Below are 20,131 nucleotides of genomic sequence, written 5' to 3' on the forward strand. Positions count from 1 at the left end.
TAAGGAAATTAAGATGTATTTTGAACAACTCAGCAGATAAAACTGTGCTATGTGATATATTTATGACATACAAATGTCTTAATTCTATCAAACAATGGCCGACATCTAGTTATGTGTGCAATTTTTTAATCCCACCCTTCTTTCAAGCACTTCAAGGGCACACACATGGTTCTTCTTACCCTCATTTTATTCTCACAATAGGGCAGAGGAAGAGAGAGACTGGCTCAAAGTCATCTGGCAAGCTTAATGGCTGCATGGGAATTTGAATCCAGGTCTTCCCTTTCCTAGTCCAATACCAACAACTATACTAAGGGGCATAACTAAAGTGTCTGTCCTGAAGTTACCAGCAGTTTCTGAAGTTACCAGCATGACTCCAGTTAATCAATGCCCAAGAGCCAAACTGCATGTTACGTTAAAAATATATAGTTTAGCCCTGCATATTTTATAAATTAAAATAGAAGATGCATGGACAATAATAATCGGGACCACAGTATGTTGGAAGGAAGTATCAATTAAAATCCTGTCCCCAAGACTGCTATTGCCCCATGAGGAAACTTCCATAAGCGGCAGGGTTAAACACCCCTCTCTGCACACAGCAGTCCCAAAGGGCCAAACTACACATTTTATTTTTCATACAGGATTTTATACCATCCTTTCCAAGGAACTCAGAATTTACAAAGTACAAAAAAAAACACCAAAAAAAAAAACCTGTAAGAAAAATACACAACACGTAGTTTCCCACAAAAATCTATAGCTTCCTATTCTTAACTTCCACTTTGACTTCAGAAAATGGAAGATCTGCATGAAAAAAAGCAAAGCATATTGCCTTGTACAACATAGTCCTATTCCTCTTGCTTCTTGGTTGCCTCAGATGCCTCCAGATTCTCAATCAAGTGAAAGGATAGAGCAAATGCCTTGTCCAAATCCTACTAGGTTTCACTCTCTGCCACAGTTAGCATGTGGAAATATTGCTTGTTTATTTAGTCATTCAGTAAAATGCAGCAGCAATGCTATTATTTTTAATTTTGTATCTTGGATCGAAGATCTGCAGCATCATGAATTGGCTATAACCCTATTGCTTTTTTTTTAAAAAAAATCACTCATTCTGAAAGAAAACATATGGTTTTTCCCCACCTTCAATTTTGCCCAAATTTCCATTTAGGGACTCAGAACAAGAAAAATAAAAGAAAGCCAATTTCCTCTCAGGGCCTTCATATCTCTGACTGCACAGTTCTTCCATTCCTTGGTTACTACTACCCATCTAGATATCACACCCCTGCCCAGCCATGAGGTTTTCAAGCACAGGTCCGCCCTTCAAAGCTGAAATCACTGGACATGACTCCTAGGGATTTCTTCTAAGATTTATGGATAGAATCCAAAGTACTGTATGACTAGTTCTGCGCACCCAACTGATTTCTTACATTCTTTTAAATAATGTAAAAAGTCCTTAAAGAGTCATTATGGGGGACATTAGCCGAGGACAGGGCTAGATATTATCTCAGCAAATGCGTATTCTCAAAACAATATTTTCCAAAGTAGCAGGAATAACTACTGGGGGGAGAAGAGGGACGCTTAGCCTCTTAAACATCCCTGTTATCTCTCCTCTGCAAATCCCCACTCACCCAGCTTTCTTCCCTCAGTTTTGGTAGAGAGAATTAGCAGATATGGCATAACAGGTAGAATGGCCCACACTTCAGATATCCACCCCCTACAACTGCCACATAACCAAAATGAATGAAATATTTAGTTGAACTCAATGTTTTTCTTATAATGGCTCATTCCTCTCAGAGTCAGTGACTGGTCCAAGGCCCCATAATGAGCTTCATGGCTCATTGGAGGAGGGATATCAACTGGGTATCCCTGGGCCAGGTCTCTTGGACTTATGTCTTTAGCAACAACTTCTCATATAGTAAACCCCTTTGGAAATGTCAAGGGAGTTTCAAGAATTCCTTGCAGCATGGCATGAGGATCATAAGGAGGGCTCTGTTGGATCAGGCCAATGGTTTATCCAGGCCAATATCCTGCTTCCCACCGTGGTCAGCTAGATGTCTCTGGGAAACCTAGAAATGGGCCTTGTAGGCAGATATGCCTCTGCCACTATAGCTTTCCAGCAACTGGTATTCAGTTACTGCCACTGAATGCCAGAACATAGGAACATAGGAAGCTGCCATATACTGAGTCAGACCATTAGTCTATCTAGCTCAGTATTGTCTTCACAGATTGGCAGCGGCTTCTCCAAGGTTGCAGGCAGGAATCTCTCTCAGCCCTATCTTCGAGAAGCCAGGGAGGGAACTTGGAACCTTCTGCTCTTCCCAGAGCGGCTCCATCCCCTAAGGGGAATATCTGACAGTGCTCACACTTCTAGTCTCCCATTCAAATGCAACCAGGGTAGACCCTGCTTAGCTAAGAGGACAAGTCATGCTTGCTACCACAAGACCAGCTCTTGCATTAAGTCATCATGACCAGTAGCCACTGATAGACTTGACCTCCACAAATTTATCTAATTCTTTTTAAAGCCATCTAGCTTGGTGACCAGTGACTATCCCACAACATTAAATTCCATAAGTGCTATATGTAAAGTAGTAAAGGAAGTAGTACATCCCTTTGTACGTACTGAACCTTCTGTTGACCAGTTTCAACAGATGATCCTGAGTTTTAATGTGATAGAAGAGGAAAGAAAATATCAACTTTCTCTACATCATGCAGTTTTATACATCTCTAATACATCCCCTCTTATGTATCTTTTTTTCTCAACTAAAAAGCCACAAACATGCAATTCTATGACTCCTAAGTACATATACTCAACAGGATTTGGTGAAGGGCTTTGTCAAGAGCTTTTCGAAAGCCTACATGTACTATGTGAACTAGATCAACTTTTCACAGAAATCTCGAAGGGCACATGCAAACCCTTGGGTATACCCAAAGAAGCTCTTGGATGTTCATTCACGTTACTATTATTCTTCACCAAGCCATATCAACACCATTCCTATGGGTCCAAAGCAAACATACACATTTTCCTTTGTTGTCAATTCTTCAGGTTTGGCAGCTTTTTTGGATTGCAGCTTTTTTCATTGCATTTGTAATATCTTGGAAACATAACATTAGAAGAAGGAAGACTGCATTCTGAATCATGGACAATGGACTGTAAGTGCCCTCACTTGTTATTTGGAAAGAAAGAAGCTGGAAACTTGAAATAATTGCACAATTAAGTCGGTCCAAACCATCCATTCTTAAGCTCCATTATATTACAGAGAGTACTATTCTGACTCATTTGCTCTTTGCAGACCACTTGTATTGCAGCCATCATGTAGGTGGCTACCTGAAAAGTTCACACATTTTATTTATTTATTTATTTGATTTCTATGTCGCCCTTCCAAAAATGGCTCAGGGCCATTTACACAGATAAACAAACAAACAAACAAACAAACAAACAAACAAACAAACAAACAAACAAATAAGATGGATCCCTGGCCCCAAAGGGCTCACAGACTAAAAAGAAACATAAGATAGACACCAGCAACAGTCACTGGAGGGGTACTGTGCTGGGAGTGGATAGGGCCAGTTATTCTCCCCCTGCTAAATAAAAGAGAATCAACACGTTAAAAGGTGCCTCTTTGCCAAGTTAGCAGAAACTTGAAATAACTGCACAATTAAGTCGGTCTATACCATCCATTCTTAAGCTCCATTATATTACAAAGAGTACTATTCTGACTCATTTGCTCTTTGCAGACCACTTGTATTGCAGCCATCACGTAGGCGGCTACCTGAAAAGTTCACACATTAACATTCAATTCCTTCTGCATTGGGCAAGCAGCAGCACCTGGAAAAATTATACTTGCAAGAATAATTACTAGAGCAGAACACTTAAAGCATCCATAATATGGCAGCCAAATCTTTAAAACTATTTCTAGACTTCACAAAAGAAAGGCAAAAAAAAAAAAGTAAGGATTAACTGTCCGAAAGTCTCCTGAAAATGACAGACAACCCACTAGACTGAGCATTCAAGGATATTGACACAGTAAACAATCAAGCGACAACCGAATAAGCCACAAACCAGGACCTCTACACTTGTAAATAATTTTTTTAAGGTGTGGCAGCATGCACAGTTTGACACCATGATTCACATTCATGAGGAGGTCATACACAAAATTGCCCTTTTAAAACAGCACTGTACAACACTTATAGAGGAACAGAACATTTTAAGCAATTCTAAATTCCATTTGTCGTTGCAAGTCAAAGTATCAGCAATCAATGTCGAAAACTAAACAAACGTTTTAACTAGAACATTCCTTACACCATTAGATGGAAGTAACACTGTTGAACAAGATAATTTCTTCTAAAGGGCACCAACCTTGGACGAAACATCTACCTTGATCTAATTAAAACTGTCAGGATTTAAGTTTCTATATTTAAAATCAATGGCCAGGATCTCTCTTCATCCAGTCTAACTTTCCTGCCAAACTCTGGAACAAATACCTTTCATTTGGAGATTCCCTGGGCACAACTCTTCTCCCTGTCATCAAAGGATGCCAGATTATGTTTTCAAACACAAAGTTTCACATTGGAAATTTAAACTCTAAGACACAGCAATCATCCTATGAGGCTGCCATGTTCTAAAATAAAAGCCCACAGCAATCCTGCCATTGTCTGTAATTCTTAAAGGTTTTCCTGCCTTAACTCTTGGTTTAGCAGTTTGAGGGTTGAATTCCTTTTACAAAATCTTTGGAACGCACAAATTTTAAAAAGCTGTTAACAAATATACTGTATTATCACATTTAGATGTTACTCTTTCTCTAAGGAACTCAGGTGAAAATACACAGGGCTGATCCCATTTTATCCTCCCAACCACCTTGGGAGGTAGATTAGGCCAAGGCACAACTTGACCCAGTGCGCCTCATGGATCCATAAGGATTTGATCTTCTTGGTCGAAATCCAGAACTTTATGCATGAAACTCCACCGGCTCCTTTCCTCAGCCCATATATAAGGATATCCTCACACAAACAACTCAGGTTTTCAGTCAGTTGTGGCTCAGGGCTGCAGAGGGACACCAAAGGCCAATCAACGTCCAACCTTGCACATATCAGGCTGCAGATAAACACCTTGCCATGAGCCAATATGGTTGGAAATAAGCATAAAAGACCACATTTGCCACAAACGGAAATGGCCAAGAGCTTGTTTCATCACCTGGAGGACCATATTAATGCAGAAAGAACTCAGCATTCACAGCCTATTCCTCCTAACTGAGCGGGGAGGCACCTTTTAAAGCAGTGATTCTCTTATATTTGGTAGGAGAAATCAACTATCCCTATCCAACCTCAGTACAACATTCCTCCAGTGGTGGATGCTGGTGTCTATATGATGTTTCTGATGTTTCTTGTAAGATTGTGAGCCTTTGGGGACAGCAGACCATCTTATTTATTTTTCTATGTGAAGTGCTTTCTGGAGCATGTGGAGGGATGTAATCCCACGTTGGGTGACCTCCTACACCAGCCAAGAATCTACTGTTTCACAATGGGTCCATATGATTTCCTAAGCCCCTTTATATGGGGGGGGAGGGGATCTGTAGTAAGTTTGTTCTCTAGTTACTTTCTTCTACCCAATGTTTGGCAAACCAGGCTTGTTCAGTATCAAAACTTTACACAAATTACATCAAGGACATGGAACCATTTTTGTTTAGAGTTAAATTCTGAGCACTCCCATAGAGATGTTCCTCAAAGTGATTTGTTGCATTTGTTGAAGAGCAGCTAGCAAAACTAGATACTGATTGCCAACATAAAGCTTAAGAGAAAGCTTGGCATGTGATGCGAGATGGGAGAGGGGCTCCAAGCAAACTGGGTGGGCGAATGGTTTTAATAAAGGTTAGAAACAGTACAGTTAACAAGAGGTTTCCTAAGTCACTGCAGAAATAGATCCACAGAGCAAACATTGCTTTGTATAATTAACAAGATGGAGACATTTTCAGGACAGAGAGTGATCAAAGTTTGGATTTTTTCTCAGATCTCAAATGTAGCTATGGCAAATACAGAAAATTACCTTACAATCATTTTGTTTAAAAGAAACAGAGCCCCAGGCATCCAAAATTACTTCAAATAAGCTCTGCTGCCTACACTGGGAGGGAGGAGGGTGAACCAAGTCACTCATCACTTTGCTAATCATCAGGAAGGGGGAAGAACCACTAAGATGCTTCTGTATCACCAGCACTGTCTCACTTATCCCTCACTATACATTCTGATAGTGAAGATTACCCCCAAACTTCCAGCCCTACCAGATGTTTCTGGGGCATAACTGGCCATAAACTTATTTGCTAAAGGCAATTTTGAAATTTTGAAATTTCCTTCCAGACAAAAGATTCCCATTAAATACTCCTCTATACAGTACTGGCTTTCCATATGGGATACACTATTCATATCCTAGTACTTAATATTTCTTTCATTTTAATTCCACCTTTGTCCAAGCAGCTCTGAGAGGCGCATAAAGTGTCCCTTCCATTTATCTTTTCAACAAGTTAGGCTGAAGCTGCTGACTGGGTCCAAGGTCACATAATGAGTTTCATGGTTGCGAAGGGATTTTAATGCAGGTTTCCCTGGTCCAGAAGTCCAACACTAACCACTACACCACACTGAGGACTTCCTATCCAAAGTTCCCACTCTCAGGCTGCAACCCTACACACATTTAACTTAAAGTAACCTCCACTGAAGTCCATGGAACTTTATTTCAAGCAAAAATGCTCAGGAGCGATCTGCCAGCCATTATACCACACCAGTTATCTGCACAGGAGAGGACTTGACTCAAAGTCACTTAACACAGATTAGTTGAGCTCTGTCTTTGTCCATACAGTCAAGGTGAATACAAGAACAATTAAGAAGTAGGGTCACCCCCCCACCTCTCTGCAGTTCTTGCAATACATGTTGATGAGAGGTCTAAAGCTACACTAACAGCAAATGCACTAATATTCTAGAATTACTAGTAGAATAAACAGGAAACAATTGGAGACTAACATTAAAAAAAATAATAATTCTATAGTTACAGGCCAGCATTAGCTTTCATGGGAATAATCCACTTCATGCTGGAAGCACAACTCCTCATCAGAGGTGTACCTAGGTAATTTTGGAGCCTGGACCTAAAGGCCTCTGGAGGCCTCCCTCTCCTGCAAATTAAACATCATCATGCTCCGCCAAGGTGACCACACCACCTGGGACAGACTAAAAAGAATTTGGGGGCCCCCAGGGGCTGCGGGGGCCCTGGACTCCGGCCCTGAAGTCCAGGGGTAAGAGCGCCTCTGCTCCTCATAAAAATCTACACTAAACGTGGTAGAGGAGAAGAAAAAGGTTTATTGTTTGACATAGTATCTAATCTTTGTGATGTGTACAAAAATAAATTCTTCGTGATCATAAGGAAAGAACAGGAAGAGATAGAGCAGCAACTGGGGGTCTGGAAAACGATTTTGAGGATGCTCCTTTTACAAAGAATTCAGCACCTTTTCATCCAATAGCAGTATTACTGAGTCCCAATAAGGTCAATAACAATCAACATAAAAGCTTACTTAAGCCTCAAGGCCATAGAGCCAGTATCTTTCAAGATACTGTATAGTAGATATGTTACCACCTAGTCACATCGTGCACAAACATACATTCAGATCTGGACTAGGACAGCAGACAAGGAAAGGTTCACAAAGGATGAGCAAGGGCTCTTACAAGAGATACCTATACCGATAATTTGGCAAAGGTCTAACACACCCCTGCAACAGCAAAGATCGAGGCTGTTTTGCAGAAGCTGTTTATCTAGGAGCTGAGTGAACATTTAAACAAAGTGAGCATATAAAACAGATCTTCCTCAATACGTGGGTATGATAGATAGCACCAGATTAATTAGGACAGCTAAATCTACATTGTAAAAGCCTCCCACTAATCCAACAGCTTCTCGATTAACATTTTGCCCTCATGCTTATTAACTGTTTCCAGTACCACAAGCTATTTTAAAACAGCACATAGTATTTCAGGCACACAAATTTGGGGAGGGGAGGAGATCACTGACCATCAATTAGATAACCAGTGAACAAAGTCAGGTAGGTTTCAGGAGTCATAGAAGCTGGCTCTGCTAAGGGCCACAAAGAGAAGAGAGTAAACCATAATGTTGCTAAGAATGAGGAATCCACTCACACACAAACACACACACCCCAGACACATGTTCAGTTCATGTTCCAAAGAAGGGTGGGGAAAAACAATTCACAGACTCTTCATATTCTGCTTATCTGATGCATGGCTCATTACTAGTATTTCAGAACTGTATGGCTCACTTCCCTACTGACAGTGGACACCCATGAATTACTTTTTTAAAGAGATAATGAAAACGTATTCATCATTAGCTATTAACCACATTCGGTAAATGGAAACTCCATATTCAGAGGCTATATATCTTGGACAAACAACAGGCAAAGGCCGCTACCTTCATGTGCTTCTTATGAACTCTCAGAGGCTGGTGGATGTTGGAAACATCATGCTGGAGCAGGTGGCTTCCACCAGACAGCTCTTGCATTCACGGATAAGCTCCCTGTCACCGTCCCCCATGTCCCCATCCAACAGCCTCCCCAAATGCCACACAAGCAGATATTGGTGGGGAGCCCTGGCTACCAGGGGCAGGCCTTTGAATAACTCACTCTTCTTCTAACACAGAGGGATCGCCACTGCTCACCCTCAATCCTGTCTCCTTAGAGCTTCCCTGCTCCTTTCCCGCCGCCCCCCCATGCCATCGCTCCATCTTCCCTTTGGCACAGAAGCAAAGGGACTCCCCATTCCTCCTCCTCCTCCTCCTATTACTATTATTATTATTAATTTGGTTTCTATCTAGCTGTGGGGCCAGACTTGCCACCTCCCCACTCCCACACCAGCTCTCTCCCACCCCCCACCCACCCCACTGACTACCCCCTTACCTGCCCAGGGAAGGATCCCACCAGCCGCCCACCTGCCTCCCCACGCCCCTACCTGCTTTAGAGCCCCTGCGGACCCACCCCGTTCGCCCCCAGGGGCTGCCCCACACACCTCTCCCGCCCCACACAGCGGGGGCCTGAGGAGGCTGCATGGCTGGCGTGGGGGGGCGGCGGCCCGGAGAAGCGGCCCAGTTCAGCTGCCTCGCCTAGAAAAGGCTACCAAGGCGAGGGCGGCTCATCCATGATTCCAGGGATGGAGAGGAGCAACGAGGCCCCTCCCTCAACGCTGGAAGACGCCCCCCCCCACGCCATGCCTGCCCGCCCCCCCCGAAGGTCCCGCCGCTCACCGCCTGTTTCTCACCCCCCGCGCGCAGCCCCCTCACCCTTCACGATGCGGTCCGTCGTGGACAGTTTGCTGCTCTGGGCGCGCCCGGACATGGTCCCGCCTGTGCCGTCGGCTCCGGCCGGGACCCCGCTGCCTCCCTGCGGGAGGGGCCGGGACTCCGGCGGCGGCTAGAGCAGGCCCAGACAACGGCGGCGGCGGCGGCGGCAGCAGCAGCGGAGGCGCAGGACCTGGGGGACCCTCTCCGTGCCCGGGCGTCGGCGGCGGCGGCTCCTCCTCTCTCCACCCGAGCGCCCCTTCCGCGCGCCTGCCAGCGCCGCTGCTCCAGGCGCAAGCTGTCAAGGCCGCCGTCTCTTTGCTCCCAAGGCGCAGGCGCCGGCAACCACCCTCTTGCTCCCGCGCCCCCCTCCTCACTCCGTGGCGCATGCGCGAGGCCGGACTTCCCCGACTGCCGCTTCCAAAGCGGCTGCCACTGCCTGCGTTATGATTGGTTTCCGTCACGCCTGCGGGCATGGGGTGTGTGTGTGTGTGTGTGTCGTGAGGGAGGGGGAGATAAGAGGGGAGACGGCGGCCGGCGGGGAGGGAGACGGCGGCCCAAGCGCCCTCCTCCTGTCACATGACCCAGCTGCGGTCAATGGATTTCCCCCCTTTTCTCCGCCATTTTGAAAGGGAAGGAGAGTTGCTAGGAGACGCGTAGTAGCCGGGGCTAGATTTGAGCCGAGCGAGGCCGCCGGCGGGGAAGGAAAGCCTGAGCACATGGAGCCGTGGTGGAGCGCGGGGAGGAAGGGCCGTCCTCCAGCGGCGCCCAGGCGGCTCTCCCTCTAGTAGCAGCCCGGCTTCCTCCTCCTCCCCGCCTCCGTCCTCTCCCACTGCAGCAGCAGCATGCGTGCCCCATAGGGCCTGTGGCCTCCCTCAGCGCGCCATGTGAGAGTATTAGTGCCAGACCGTGATGCATCTGCAAGCTGTGTTTTACTCATCTCCGTGCAGTAGAGGTTTCGTATGTCAAAGAGTTTAAAGTATGGCACCGAAGACGGACTTTGGCTGGAGCATGGCCCTTCTAGCAGCACCGGGCTTGGTGCTGGAGAAGACTTTTGAGGGTGCCATGGACAGGCCGGAAAACAGGTGGATCATAGAAGAAATCCGTCCAGAATTTTCACTCGAGACACAAATGACCAGGCTCAAACTATCATATTTTAGACACATTATGTGAAGACTTGAGAAGTCTATAATGGTGGGGAAAGTGGAAGGAAAGAGAAGAGGACGGCCAGCAGCAAGGTGGATGGACTCGATTATGACAGCCATGAATGCACCACTGAGAGACCTGAAAGGCCAAGCTGAAGACAGATCATCCTGGAGAGAATCTCTGTGGTCACTAAGAGATCTGGAACATGTAAGGTCATGCTTAATAACACCACACAAGATACATGGGAGGGAGCATACATGCTAAAATAGGATTATTATTCTTCAGATTGACCCAAAAAGGCAGATGTGTTTGCTGCAAGCTGCCGTTTAACAAGGTAATATCTCCATTGGTCTGTTGGCAGCTATAAAGCTACAAAAGAGACAACACATACTTGATTTCTGAATTATGCTATAGGCCTGCTCACCTGTGCAACACAAACATGTTCTGAAAATGCATTTTTGAAATAATTGTAGTTTCCTTGTAAAGGTAAAATGTGCATTGAGTCAGTGTCAACTCCTGGCAACCCTGTGGTTGTCTTTGGTAGAATACAGGACGGGTTTACCATTGCCATTTCCCACACAGTGTGAGATGATGCCATTCAGCACCTTCCTATATTGCTGCTGCACGATATAGATGTCTCCCATAGTCTGGGTAATATACCAGCAGGGATTTGTACCGACAACCTCAGGCTTGCTAGTCAAGTCATTTCCCTGCTGCACCATTTCATAAAAACATAAGCACAGCCCTGGGTCAAGCCCAAGGCCCATCTAGTCCAGCATCCTGTTCCACACAGTGGCCCACCAGATGCCGCTGGGAAGCCCACAGGCGGGAGTTGAGGGCATGCCCTCTCTCCTGCTGTTACTCCCCTGCAACTGGTACTCAGAGGCATCCTGCTTTTGAGGCTGGAGGTGGACTATAGCCCTCAGACTAGTAGCCGAAGATTCACCTCTCCTCCATGAAGTTATCCAAACCCCTTTTAAAGCCATCCAGGTTGTTGGCTGTCACCACATCTTGTGGCAGAGATGTTTCCTTGTACCTTTCCCTTATTTTGCCATTTCAAAACATTAGCACAATCATCTTCAGGTCTCGACTCTGCCCCATTGCACTCAGGATATTAAGTACTGGAGGAAAATTGGGTCAATGTGCATCACATTTCTAATGCACAGACCTATACATGAATGCTAAGACACCAAGGAATTCAGCCTGTGATGTCACATGCAGCAGCTGGATAGGTTCATTTTCTCTCAGTAACATGATAGGACAATTGTTTTTCTAGTATATAACCACAGAGAGAGTTTGTAATAAGCATTTTTTCACCAAGTTAAAAAGAAGTGAATACAGCAGGCAGAAACAGGACTTCAATAATGTCTGATAGAGAGCATTCCGACAGCACCTATCAGTGTGACAATAGCAGTAGTGTGCCTATGCATGCACATTCAAGAAATTCAGATTTAACCCGATCTGAATTTAACAAGATTGGATGCAGATTCTATGGGCTCTGGAAATATCGGGTCAGATTCAGAATCCAAATCCACTTAAATTTGGATTTTCCCCCATTGTGGTCAATGGGGAAATTAAAAAAACACACATCAGAAATCACTCGATTGGTCCTTGAAACTTGCCACAAATGTGGGGAAGAAGGTCAGGGTTCCCTATAGGCTTCAATTTTGCTAACTTCAAAGTATTTCCAAAATTAATTTTGATATTTTGGAATTCCAACTTTACCGATTTTTAAAAATGGATCCTGGTTTTACAGATTTTGGGCAATTTAAGATAAAATCCAGATTTTTAAAATCCAAATTTGCACAGGCTTAATTAGTAGTACATAAGAGGTTTCATCTTATTTTATCTCTGAAATATTAAGAGTATGTAGTAGCGCCAAGCCCTTGTGATACCAGGTTCTTCATTTGAGATACTGTTTTGTTTTGACAGTTACATCCGGGAAAGCAAACATGCCCAAGTTCCACTGAACAAGCAGCTGGCATTCTATATAATGCTCTAGGATTTGTTCAACATACAAAAGGCATAATACTTCACAAGCCTTTACATGAGCAGTGGCAAGGCAGGGCCAAAGCCTACAGATGTTAAGATCATAGGCATCACTGCCATCTTTTGTTGAAAGTGCAGAACTGCATCTGAAGCCCGACTGGTGATTCTGTTGTTGAACTGAAATGGCAAACTCACCAGGTCAGTAGATATGATCGCTCCTAAGCGCCATCTCCAATCCACTTAAGAATTGGCCCCTTGGTACAGGGGTACCAATTAAGAACTACAGGAGCTGAAGCAGCAAGGTAAGTGACTGGAGCACAAGTGGAGAAAGACTAGACTCAAATCTAACATTGCAACACAGAACACATTTTATGACATATACACAAGCAATACATGTAGCAAAGAAGTGATTATTTTCTGCCCATATTGCATCCTCAAGCTCACATCCAGCTGAGTTGTTTAGGGATGTGCGAAGGCTAGTCATTCGGCTCTATCCTTGAGTCACACTTTGGAACCATCAATTACCTGCTGTGACATTTTAAAATGAGTTTTTTTGTGGATTAAGTACTCTCTTATTTGGGCCGACAGATTCAAACCACACAATCAAATTTAGAGGTGTCCAGCAACTCTTATGTGGTTAAGCTGGATCAGTTTTAGTTTGTGGCTCTTGATGATGTGGGCAAGTTGCTTGGAATGGGATGGCCCATCACCTGTTCTCTTGATCCTTGGTGGCATGGCTTATACTGTCTGGCAGGGGAGGGCCTGGTAGAGATTATTAATGCTTCTCTGAGGGAGGGCAGCATGCCTTCCTGTCTTAAGGAGGCAATTATTAGACCGCTTCTGAAGAAGCCTGCATTTGATCCCTCAGAGTTAAGCAACGATAGGCATGTCTCAAACCTTCCAGAGTTGGGCAAGGTAATTGAGAGAGTGGTGGCCTCCCAGCTCCAGACAGTCTTGGGGGAAATTGATTATCTAGACTCATTTCAAACTGGTTTTCAGGTGGGCTATGGAGTGGAGACTGGTCAGCCTGATGATCTCCAACGAGGAATTGACGGAGGGTGTGTGACTCTGTTGGTCCTTTTGGATCTCCCAAAGGTTTGCAGTACTATCGGCCATAGTATCCTTCTGGACCATCTAAGAGGGTTGGAGGAAGTAGCAGCCGGAGGCACTGCTTTGCAGTGATTCTGTTCCTACCTCTCAGACCAATTCCAAAACTAGCAGGTAAACACCTTACAGCTCTTATGAGTACAGACAATGTAGGAATTATCTCACAAACTCAGGTATGCCTAAGCCGAGTGCTGCGCTTGCAAGATGATTTCTGTAAATCGAATTCTCTTGAAATCAATTGTGACGAGACCAAAATCATGGTATTTGTGAAGCATCCAAAAATTTGTATGTGGTCATTAAATGGCTGTAGGCTGGAGCAGGTTAATCACTTTAAGTATCTTATCTTCCAGGCTTCAGGCACCCATACAGCCCATTGAGACTATACTATACAGACTGCCCCAAAGAGCGCTTTTTCAATTCAATCTTATTATCGATCAAGAGGTGCCCAATTCATCCCAGCAGCTATCAAACTGTTTCAAGCTAAAGTACGTTCGCAGCTTCTATATGGTATACAGCTGGGCATTTATCCTTGTTTTAATACATTGGAAGCTGTACAATCAAATTTTTCGAAACCTATATTCCAAGTTCCTGGCTGTGTGCCTAGAGCGGTTTTGCGACTTGAAGCTGGGATGGTTAAATTGGAGGCCAGGGCTTCGATTGCTTTCTTTGATTAATGGTTAAAACTTACATTTTGCTCCACAGGTCTAGTATCTTTAGTACTAAAAGACATATACCATTCTGGTTGGATTAAGAATGTGGAGGATAGATTAACATACTATGGTTTCTCTCCAGCTGCTATACTATCCCTAAAGTATGATACTGCAAGGACCAGGTAGCAAGAGAGAATTTTTGACATGGAACGCCAGATTGATCGAGGAGCCATTCCAGCAAATGTGTTTCTGGGTAGCCAGATTTCGCATTATTCCCCGGCAGCATAACTATTTCACTTATCTGTTTCTAAATTTCATTGGGCCCTGACTTTGGCCCGCTGTAATGCTTTGCACACAGCAGTGCTGGAAGGAGGTTTCATGGTATCCCCCAGGAAGATCAGGTGTGTCCATGTGGTTTGGGAGAGATTGAAAGTACAGCCCATGTTTTTTTACACTGCTAGTTTTATAGTGATGCTAGATTTGAGCTTATTTGCCCTGAACTTGCCTTATACCCAGATTCGGATGATAACTTATGTTTATCTCGTCTTTTAGCTGAACAGAACGAAGCCAGACCGTGGAAGGTTGCCAAATTTTGTTACATTGTGGGTAGGATATATCTGGAGGTTATGAATACTTCTTAGTTGGTTATTTTTCCAATGTTAATTATAATCTTGTTCCTTTATTTTCTTTTGTATTTGTTATATCGATATTGATATTTGCATTTTGTGTGTATGTGTTTTCTGGTCAATGACTATAATAAAATTGAACTGAACTGAACAGATAGTGTCGCTTGGCAACTGTTCTTCAAAATATGAACTTTTATATGGCATCCCGCAAGGCTCCATACTGTCCCCGATGCTTTTTAACATCTTCTACTACTACTACTTCTACTTATATACCGCTCTTCAACAAAATTCTCAAAGCAGTTTACATTGAAACATGAAATCTACTGGGAGAGATCATCAGGAGATTTGGTGCAGGGTGTTATCAGTATGCTGATGACACCCAAATCTATTTCTCCATGTCAACATCATCAGGAGAAGGCATAACCTCCCTAATTGCCTGCCTGGAGGCAGTGATGGGCTGGATGAGAGATCAACTTAGACTGAATCCAGATAAGACGGAGGTACTCATTGTGCAGGACTGGAACTCTTCTTCAGAAGGAGCAGGTATGCAGTTTGGGGGTGCTTCTGGATCCAAACCTCTCCCTGGTGTCTCTGGTTGAAGCGGTGGCCAGAGAGGCTTTTCATCAGCTTCGGCTGATATGCCAGGGGAAAAACCCTCAAAACAGTAGTATATATGCTGGTAACCTCCAGTCTTGACTACTACCACACACTCTTTGTGGGGCTGCCTTTCTATGTAGTCTGGAAACAGCAGTTGGTACAGAATGCAGCAGCCAGGTTGGTCTCTGGGTCATCTTGAAGAGACCCTCTTACTCCTATACTAGAAGAGCTGCACTGACTGCCATAAGCTTCTGGGCAAAATACAAGATGCTGGTTATAACCTATAACGCCCTAAACAACTTAGGCCCTGGGCATTTAAGAGAATGTCTTCTTCACTATGAGCCCCACCACCCATTTAGGTTCGTCTGCAATTGCCACTGGCTCATTTGGTGGTTACACAGGGACAGCCCTTCTGTGTTGCCACCCCAAGACTCTGGAATGTGCTCTCTGCTGAAGTAAGAGCCTCCCCATCTCTGACAACTTCTAAAACATCTCTAAAGACACATTTTTTCACCCAAGCATTTTAACTAGACTTGTGGTTTTAAATTGTTTTAAGGTTTTAATTAGTGTCATGTTGTAAACTGTCCAGAGACATATGTTTGGGGAGGTATACAAATAAATAAATAAATAAAATTGAATCACAGGCCTTTTAGAAATGGATAATAAAACTCCCATCACAACTTCCAGTTAGTTCATGCAGGATTATTTCTTCAGCATACTTGGCTAGCACATTCCTCAGAGGACTGGCTATTCTTCAGAGTCAACTTTCTATATCTACTCCCTCAAGTGGTCTGCTACAGGAATATTTTCCCCCTTTTGTATCAAAGCTGGAAAAATATTTAAGGTTTCTAGGCTCCCAAACCAAATTTTTAGTTGCTTAGTTAGCAAAGGGAAGGGATTTTTCCAGCTTTTTGTTATGAATACCTGGGGAGGGAGGTGTGGGGATCACTCTTCAAATGTCATTACAGAATATAGTTTATTTATGGAATTTTACAAATAACTTTACAAGTCACATGACATAAGTTATATTTTTTGTTTCAACAACACCTGAGTTATTCAAATACTGAGATGGAATCTAAAAATTGGATGCATTAAAAGCAATACAGATAAAAACATAGTTTGGTCAGTTTTGCTTTCTCCCCTCAAAAACCCTTTCCCTAAAAGGATAACTGTCCTGGCAAAAGCTAGAGAGATGGTACCTCACTTCTCTGTGCACCCTTTTAAATAAACTACATGTGGAGCAACACCCACAGCCTCCTTAAGCTCCAAGAGCCTATATATTAAGGCTGTGATCCTAAGCATACGAATAAGCCCCACTTATTAGTTTGACTTACTTCTGAGTAAACATAGGATATGGCTGCACACAAAGTTTATGTAGATGGTTGCAGAGCTACTTTCACAGACAGTCCCAGTTTTTGGAGTAGATTGACACACTTTACTTTGCCACACCTGCTGGGCCTTGATTATTTGTTAATAAAGACTCTTTCCTGAATGAAAGTCACCAAGACTGATAAAGTTATGAACACATCATACCTAGTCAATCCAGTCAAAGAAGAGGAACCATGAAACTGACAATAGGCTATTCTGTTCCGATGTTTCCAGGGACCAAAGATTACCTTATTTTTGTATGTTTATTAATGTGCCACAGATGAAGACATTCAAAGAAACGCCACCAGAAAGTTTGAGGGCATTCAAATTCAGGCTGACAAACTAAAAAATGATGGCCAAGTATTTTTTTCTAGAATGATCGTCATACAGATAAGGTGTTTTATAAATGACAATATCTCATCATTGGAAAGATCATGGTACTTATTAAACAAAAACAGAATTAATGGCTTTTAAAGATGGGTTGGTCAAGGCAACAGAAAGATGACTATTTGATCATGCAGATATTGTCAAGTTCTATTTTAAACCTCTTTACTCAAAATGGTTATGAAAGTCATAGCATAATAGGGAACACTACCATTTCTGCTATATGCAAATCGCAATCCTTGTAACTCTGGGGCCAATTACATGATCAAGGGATCGTCTAATGGTGCCATTTTGTTGGAGGTCAACCTGCTAGGAAAATTCAAGTTGGAGCCTTCAAACCACAAAGAGAAGACGCTGTCACTACAAAGACCATCCCTGAAGTACTTTGTGCTTTCTACTTTCAACCTCAACTTTCCAGCTACATTTTGCAAGTCTCAGGACTGAAAGGTCATGAAAAATACCACACTTTAACAATTTAATACTATTATTATTATTCAAAGGAGGCCAGAGCTTGAGTTAGGCATTGCTAATATCAATACCCTTTCCCCTCTCCCACACACCCCACCCATCTGGGCCTGAACCCCAAGAGCCTTCTCCTAAAAAAGGGATGAAACACAACAGATGCCTCCCTACAGGAACAACAAGAATGCTGCTTCCTGCAGGCTAGAATTGTAAAGCCCAATATAATGTAGCCCATCCATTACTGGGTGGGATAAATTATTTTCCTTGAGAGGCAAGCAGCCTAGTTCACAGCAAGGAAAGATGTGTTGTACTCAACTCATATCTTTCTGCTTCTTTTAATTGGCAGGTGGGAAGGAGGCAACAGCCTTACCACGAGTCAAAAGTGACAAAGTGAAAGTTGGTCCTTATTAAAGGCTCCTATTAATTTCAGTGGGGTTTGCACAGGAGAAATTCCTGGTAGGTCTCATGGATAATAGCGGGGAGGGTGGTAAGAGGAGAAGTGGTGCCATCTGGATTTTCACTGAACTATCTTGGGCCTGCACTGGTGGGAGTGGCTTCTAACTCCAGTAAAACCTTTACAATAGGAGAATATAATGGAGGTGACTCAGCGGGCTTATGCACCAGACTAGTGGGGAGAATGACAACATTTGTTCCCTTATGCACCAAGACAAAAACAATTCAGACAGACAAATTGCCACAAGAGATTAAACACTCTGGCAACCAAACTAAGGAAAGCCCACTCTATGCTAAGGAAGTGGGTTCCCTTCTGCAGAGTTGCACACGCTCACAAATTCCTAAAGCAATTATGTGAGGTGGAAGGTCTGTTACACACCCAGCTGAAGGGCTCAGTATTATCAATATGATAATAAATACATCAGTTCACCTAGTGACTCTGGGAAGGTCTAATCCTAGAGTAAGCCTCTCTGCAAGACAAATCTGCCCCCTCCCCAAATCTGGGCTTGGTTTTCATGGAATGCTTTGTGGCCTCCACAAGTCAGCCAGCAGATGCAACCGGACTGCTTAATGCCGACTTCACATGGGCCAGATTCACACTGAAGAAGCTGGCTGGGCCAGCAACTGTGTGAATCTTTTGAAGGAAGACAGAAGAAATTAAGATTTCTGATTTTGCCCCACAGTGTTGAAGGAATATGCTTACTCTTAAAACAGTTCTGTAATTTGGGATAGACCCAAAAGGAGGACTCAAAATAACATCCCAAATGTATATAACAGGCCTGTTCAAAGTAGGCCCTCCAGCTGTTTTTGGACTACAGTTCCCATAATTCCCAGCCACAGTGGCCAATAGTCATGGATTCTGGGAGCTGTAGGCCAACATTTGCAGGAAGGTCGAAGTTGAGCAGCCCTGGTATAAAACCATCATTCGTTACCTTTTGATCCAAATGGTTTACAGCTAGTGCTGCCACCTGATTAAAGACATCTTAGGTTGATTAGTCATATTAAGCAGCCTATTGAACTTGCATATTAATTTTGTATGAACATGTGTGGTAGTTTAGAAGGAAAATCATGTTTGTATGTTTATAGATTATATGCACACATGTTTAAACAGGTACCATCTTGAGAGACTTTCCCCCCCTCTTGCACACATGCAAGGAGGAACACTTCTCCTAAGAAGGCACTAGCTACCCATGGTATTTGCACATTCTCTGGTTATTAGAAATATGCATTTTTAAAAAATCTCCAGCCCAATTAACAGTTTTAATCAAACTTAACCGATTGACTAAGTATTGCAGCTCTCTCTAAAACCCTGAAATATTACTCTCCTCTGCAATTCTCATCACTTGTGAGCAGGAATGGGATGGAGTAGAGATGAGCTCTCTCACTGGCGTACCTGGTGTAGCATAAATGGATTGTAGTCCACTGCCAGCCCTGCAAAAAGATGTGAACATTTTAACTCCTGTGGCTGGGGCCCGTATGAGGGCAAAAGGCAACTTGGAAAGTTGTTCTCCCTGGAGCCCATCAGATAGGTGGCAACGGAGGGAGGGAAATGGATGCAGCTGCTACACTAGGAAAAGGTCCTTGGGTCACTTAATTCTACAGTGAGGAAGTTCACTGGCCACTGCCAGTCAGTCAGAGGTCCATGAAGCAGATTTAATGGAAGCGTCCCTGTCCTGGTATCCTTGGCGACACGAGTGCTTTATGCAGTCTCTGTATTCCTGCCGTCAGGAAGAAGCATGTCTCTATCCAATTTGGATTTGTCCCGAGTACATGGTGAGCAACACCATGATGGTGAATCCAGTCAGCAGTCCTGCATTCTGGATGGCAAAGGCAATCAGAGCACTGCCGTTTCTTTCGTCTTCTCGACTGACTTCATTCATCTCTGGGAACTGATGGGACAAGCAAAGAAATGCTCATTTCTGTGACCAAAAAAGAAGAAGTTCTTTTCCATCAGAATTGCTAACTGCAGCACACTGTAGTGCATTTCCTGCCAGTTGTTTGCTTAATGTATTTATACCTTGCCTTATCAAGCAAGGTTTCCA

The 20,131-nt window shown here is 43.6% G+C and overlaps 2 protein-coding genes and 1 long non-coding RNA gene across 8 annotated transcripts in view; 1 reads left to right on the forward strand and 2 right to left on the reverse strand.

Moving 5' to 3' along the window:
- The window catches only part of PPP3CC (protein phosphatase 3 catalytic subunit gamma), an 81,961-nt gene extending 72,162 nt beyond the window's left edge, over positions 1–9,799 (reverse strand). For 4 of the 5 annotated variants that reach the window (XM_053269216.1, XM_053269214.1, XM_053269215.1 and 1 more), the window contains exon 1: positions 9,311–9,799. In XM_053269216.1, the coding sequence (XP_053125191.1) occupies positions 9,311–9,365 (55 nt within the window). In that variant the 5' untranslated portion in view covers positions 9,366–9,799. Of the gene's footprint in view, positions 1–9,039; positions 9,095–9,310 lie in introns of those variants that run through there. The other variant, XM_053269213.1, reaches the window with a different exon arrangement.
- Positions 9,800–9,930: 131 nt separating this feature from the next.
- Positions 9,931–14,976, forward strand: LOC128333601 (uncharacterized). Its single transcript, XR_008310983.1, has 2 exons — positions 9,931–10,660; positions 12,386–14,976. It is a non-coding gene; the product is annotated as an uncharacterized LOC128333601 (long non-coding RNA).
- A 1,403-nt stretch (positions 14,977–16,379) lies between these two features.
- Positions 16,380–20,131, reverse strand: part of SLC39A14 (solute carrier family 39 member 14) — a 50,045-nt gene continuing 46,293 nt past the window's right edge. For both annotated transcript variants that reach the window (XM_053269921.1, XM_053269922.1), the window contains one exon: positions 16,380–19,978. In XM_053269921.1, the coding sequence (XP_053125896.1) occupies positions 19,832–19,978 (147 nt within the window). In that variant the 3' untranslated portion in view covers positions 16,380–19,831. The remainder of the gene's footprint in view (positions 19,979–20,131) is intronic.

This window comes from Hemicordylus capensis, chromosome 8 (assembly GCF_027244095.1).
Source record: "Hemicordylus capensis ecotype Gifberg chromosome 8, rHemCap1.1.pri, whole genome shotgun sequence".
In the NCBI taxonomy this organism is placed as follows: Eukaryota; Metazoa; Chordata; class Lepidosauria; order Squamata; family Cordylidae; genus Hemicordylus; species Hemicordylus capensis.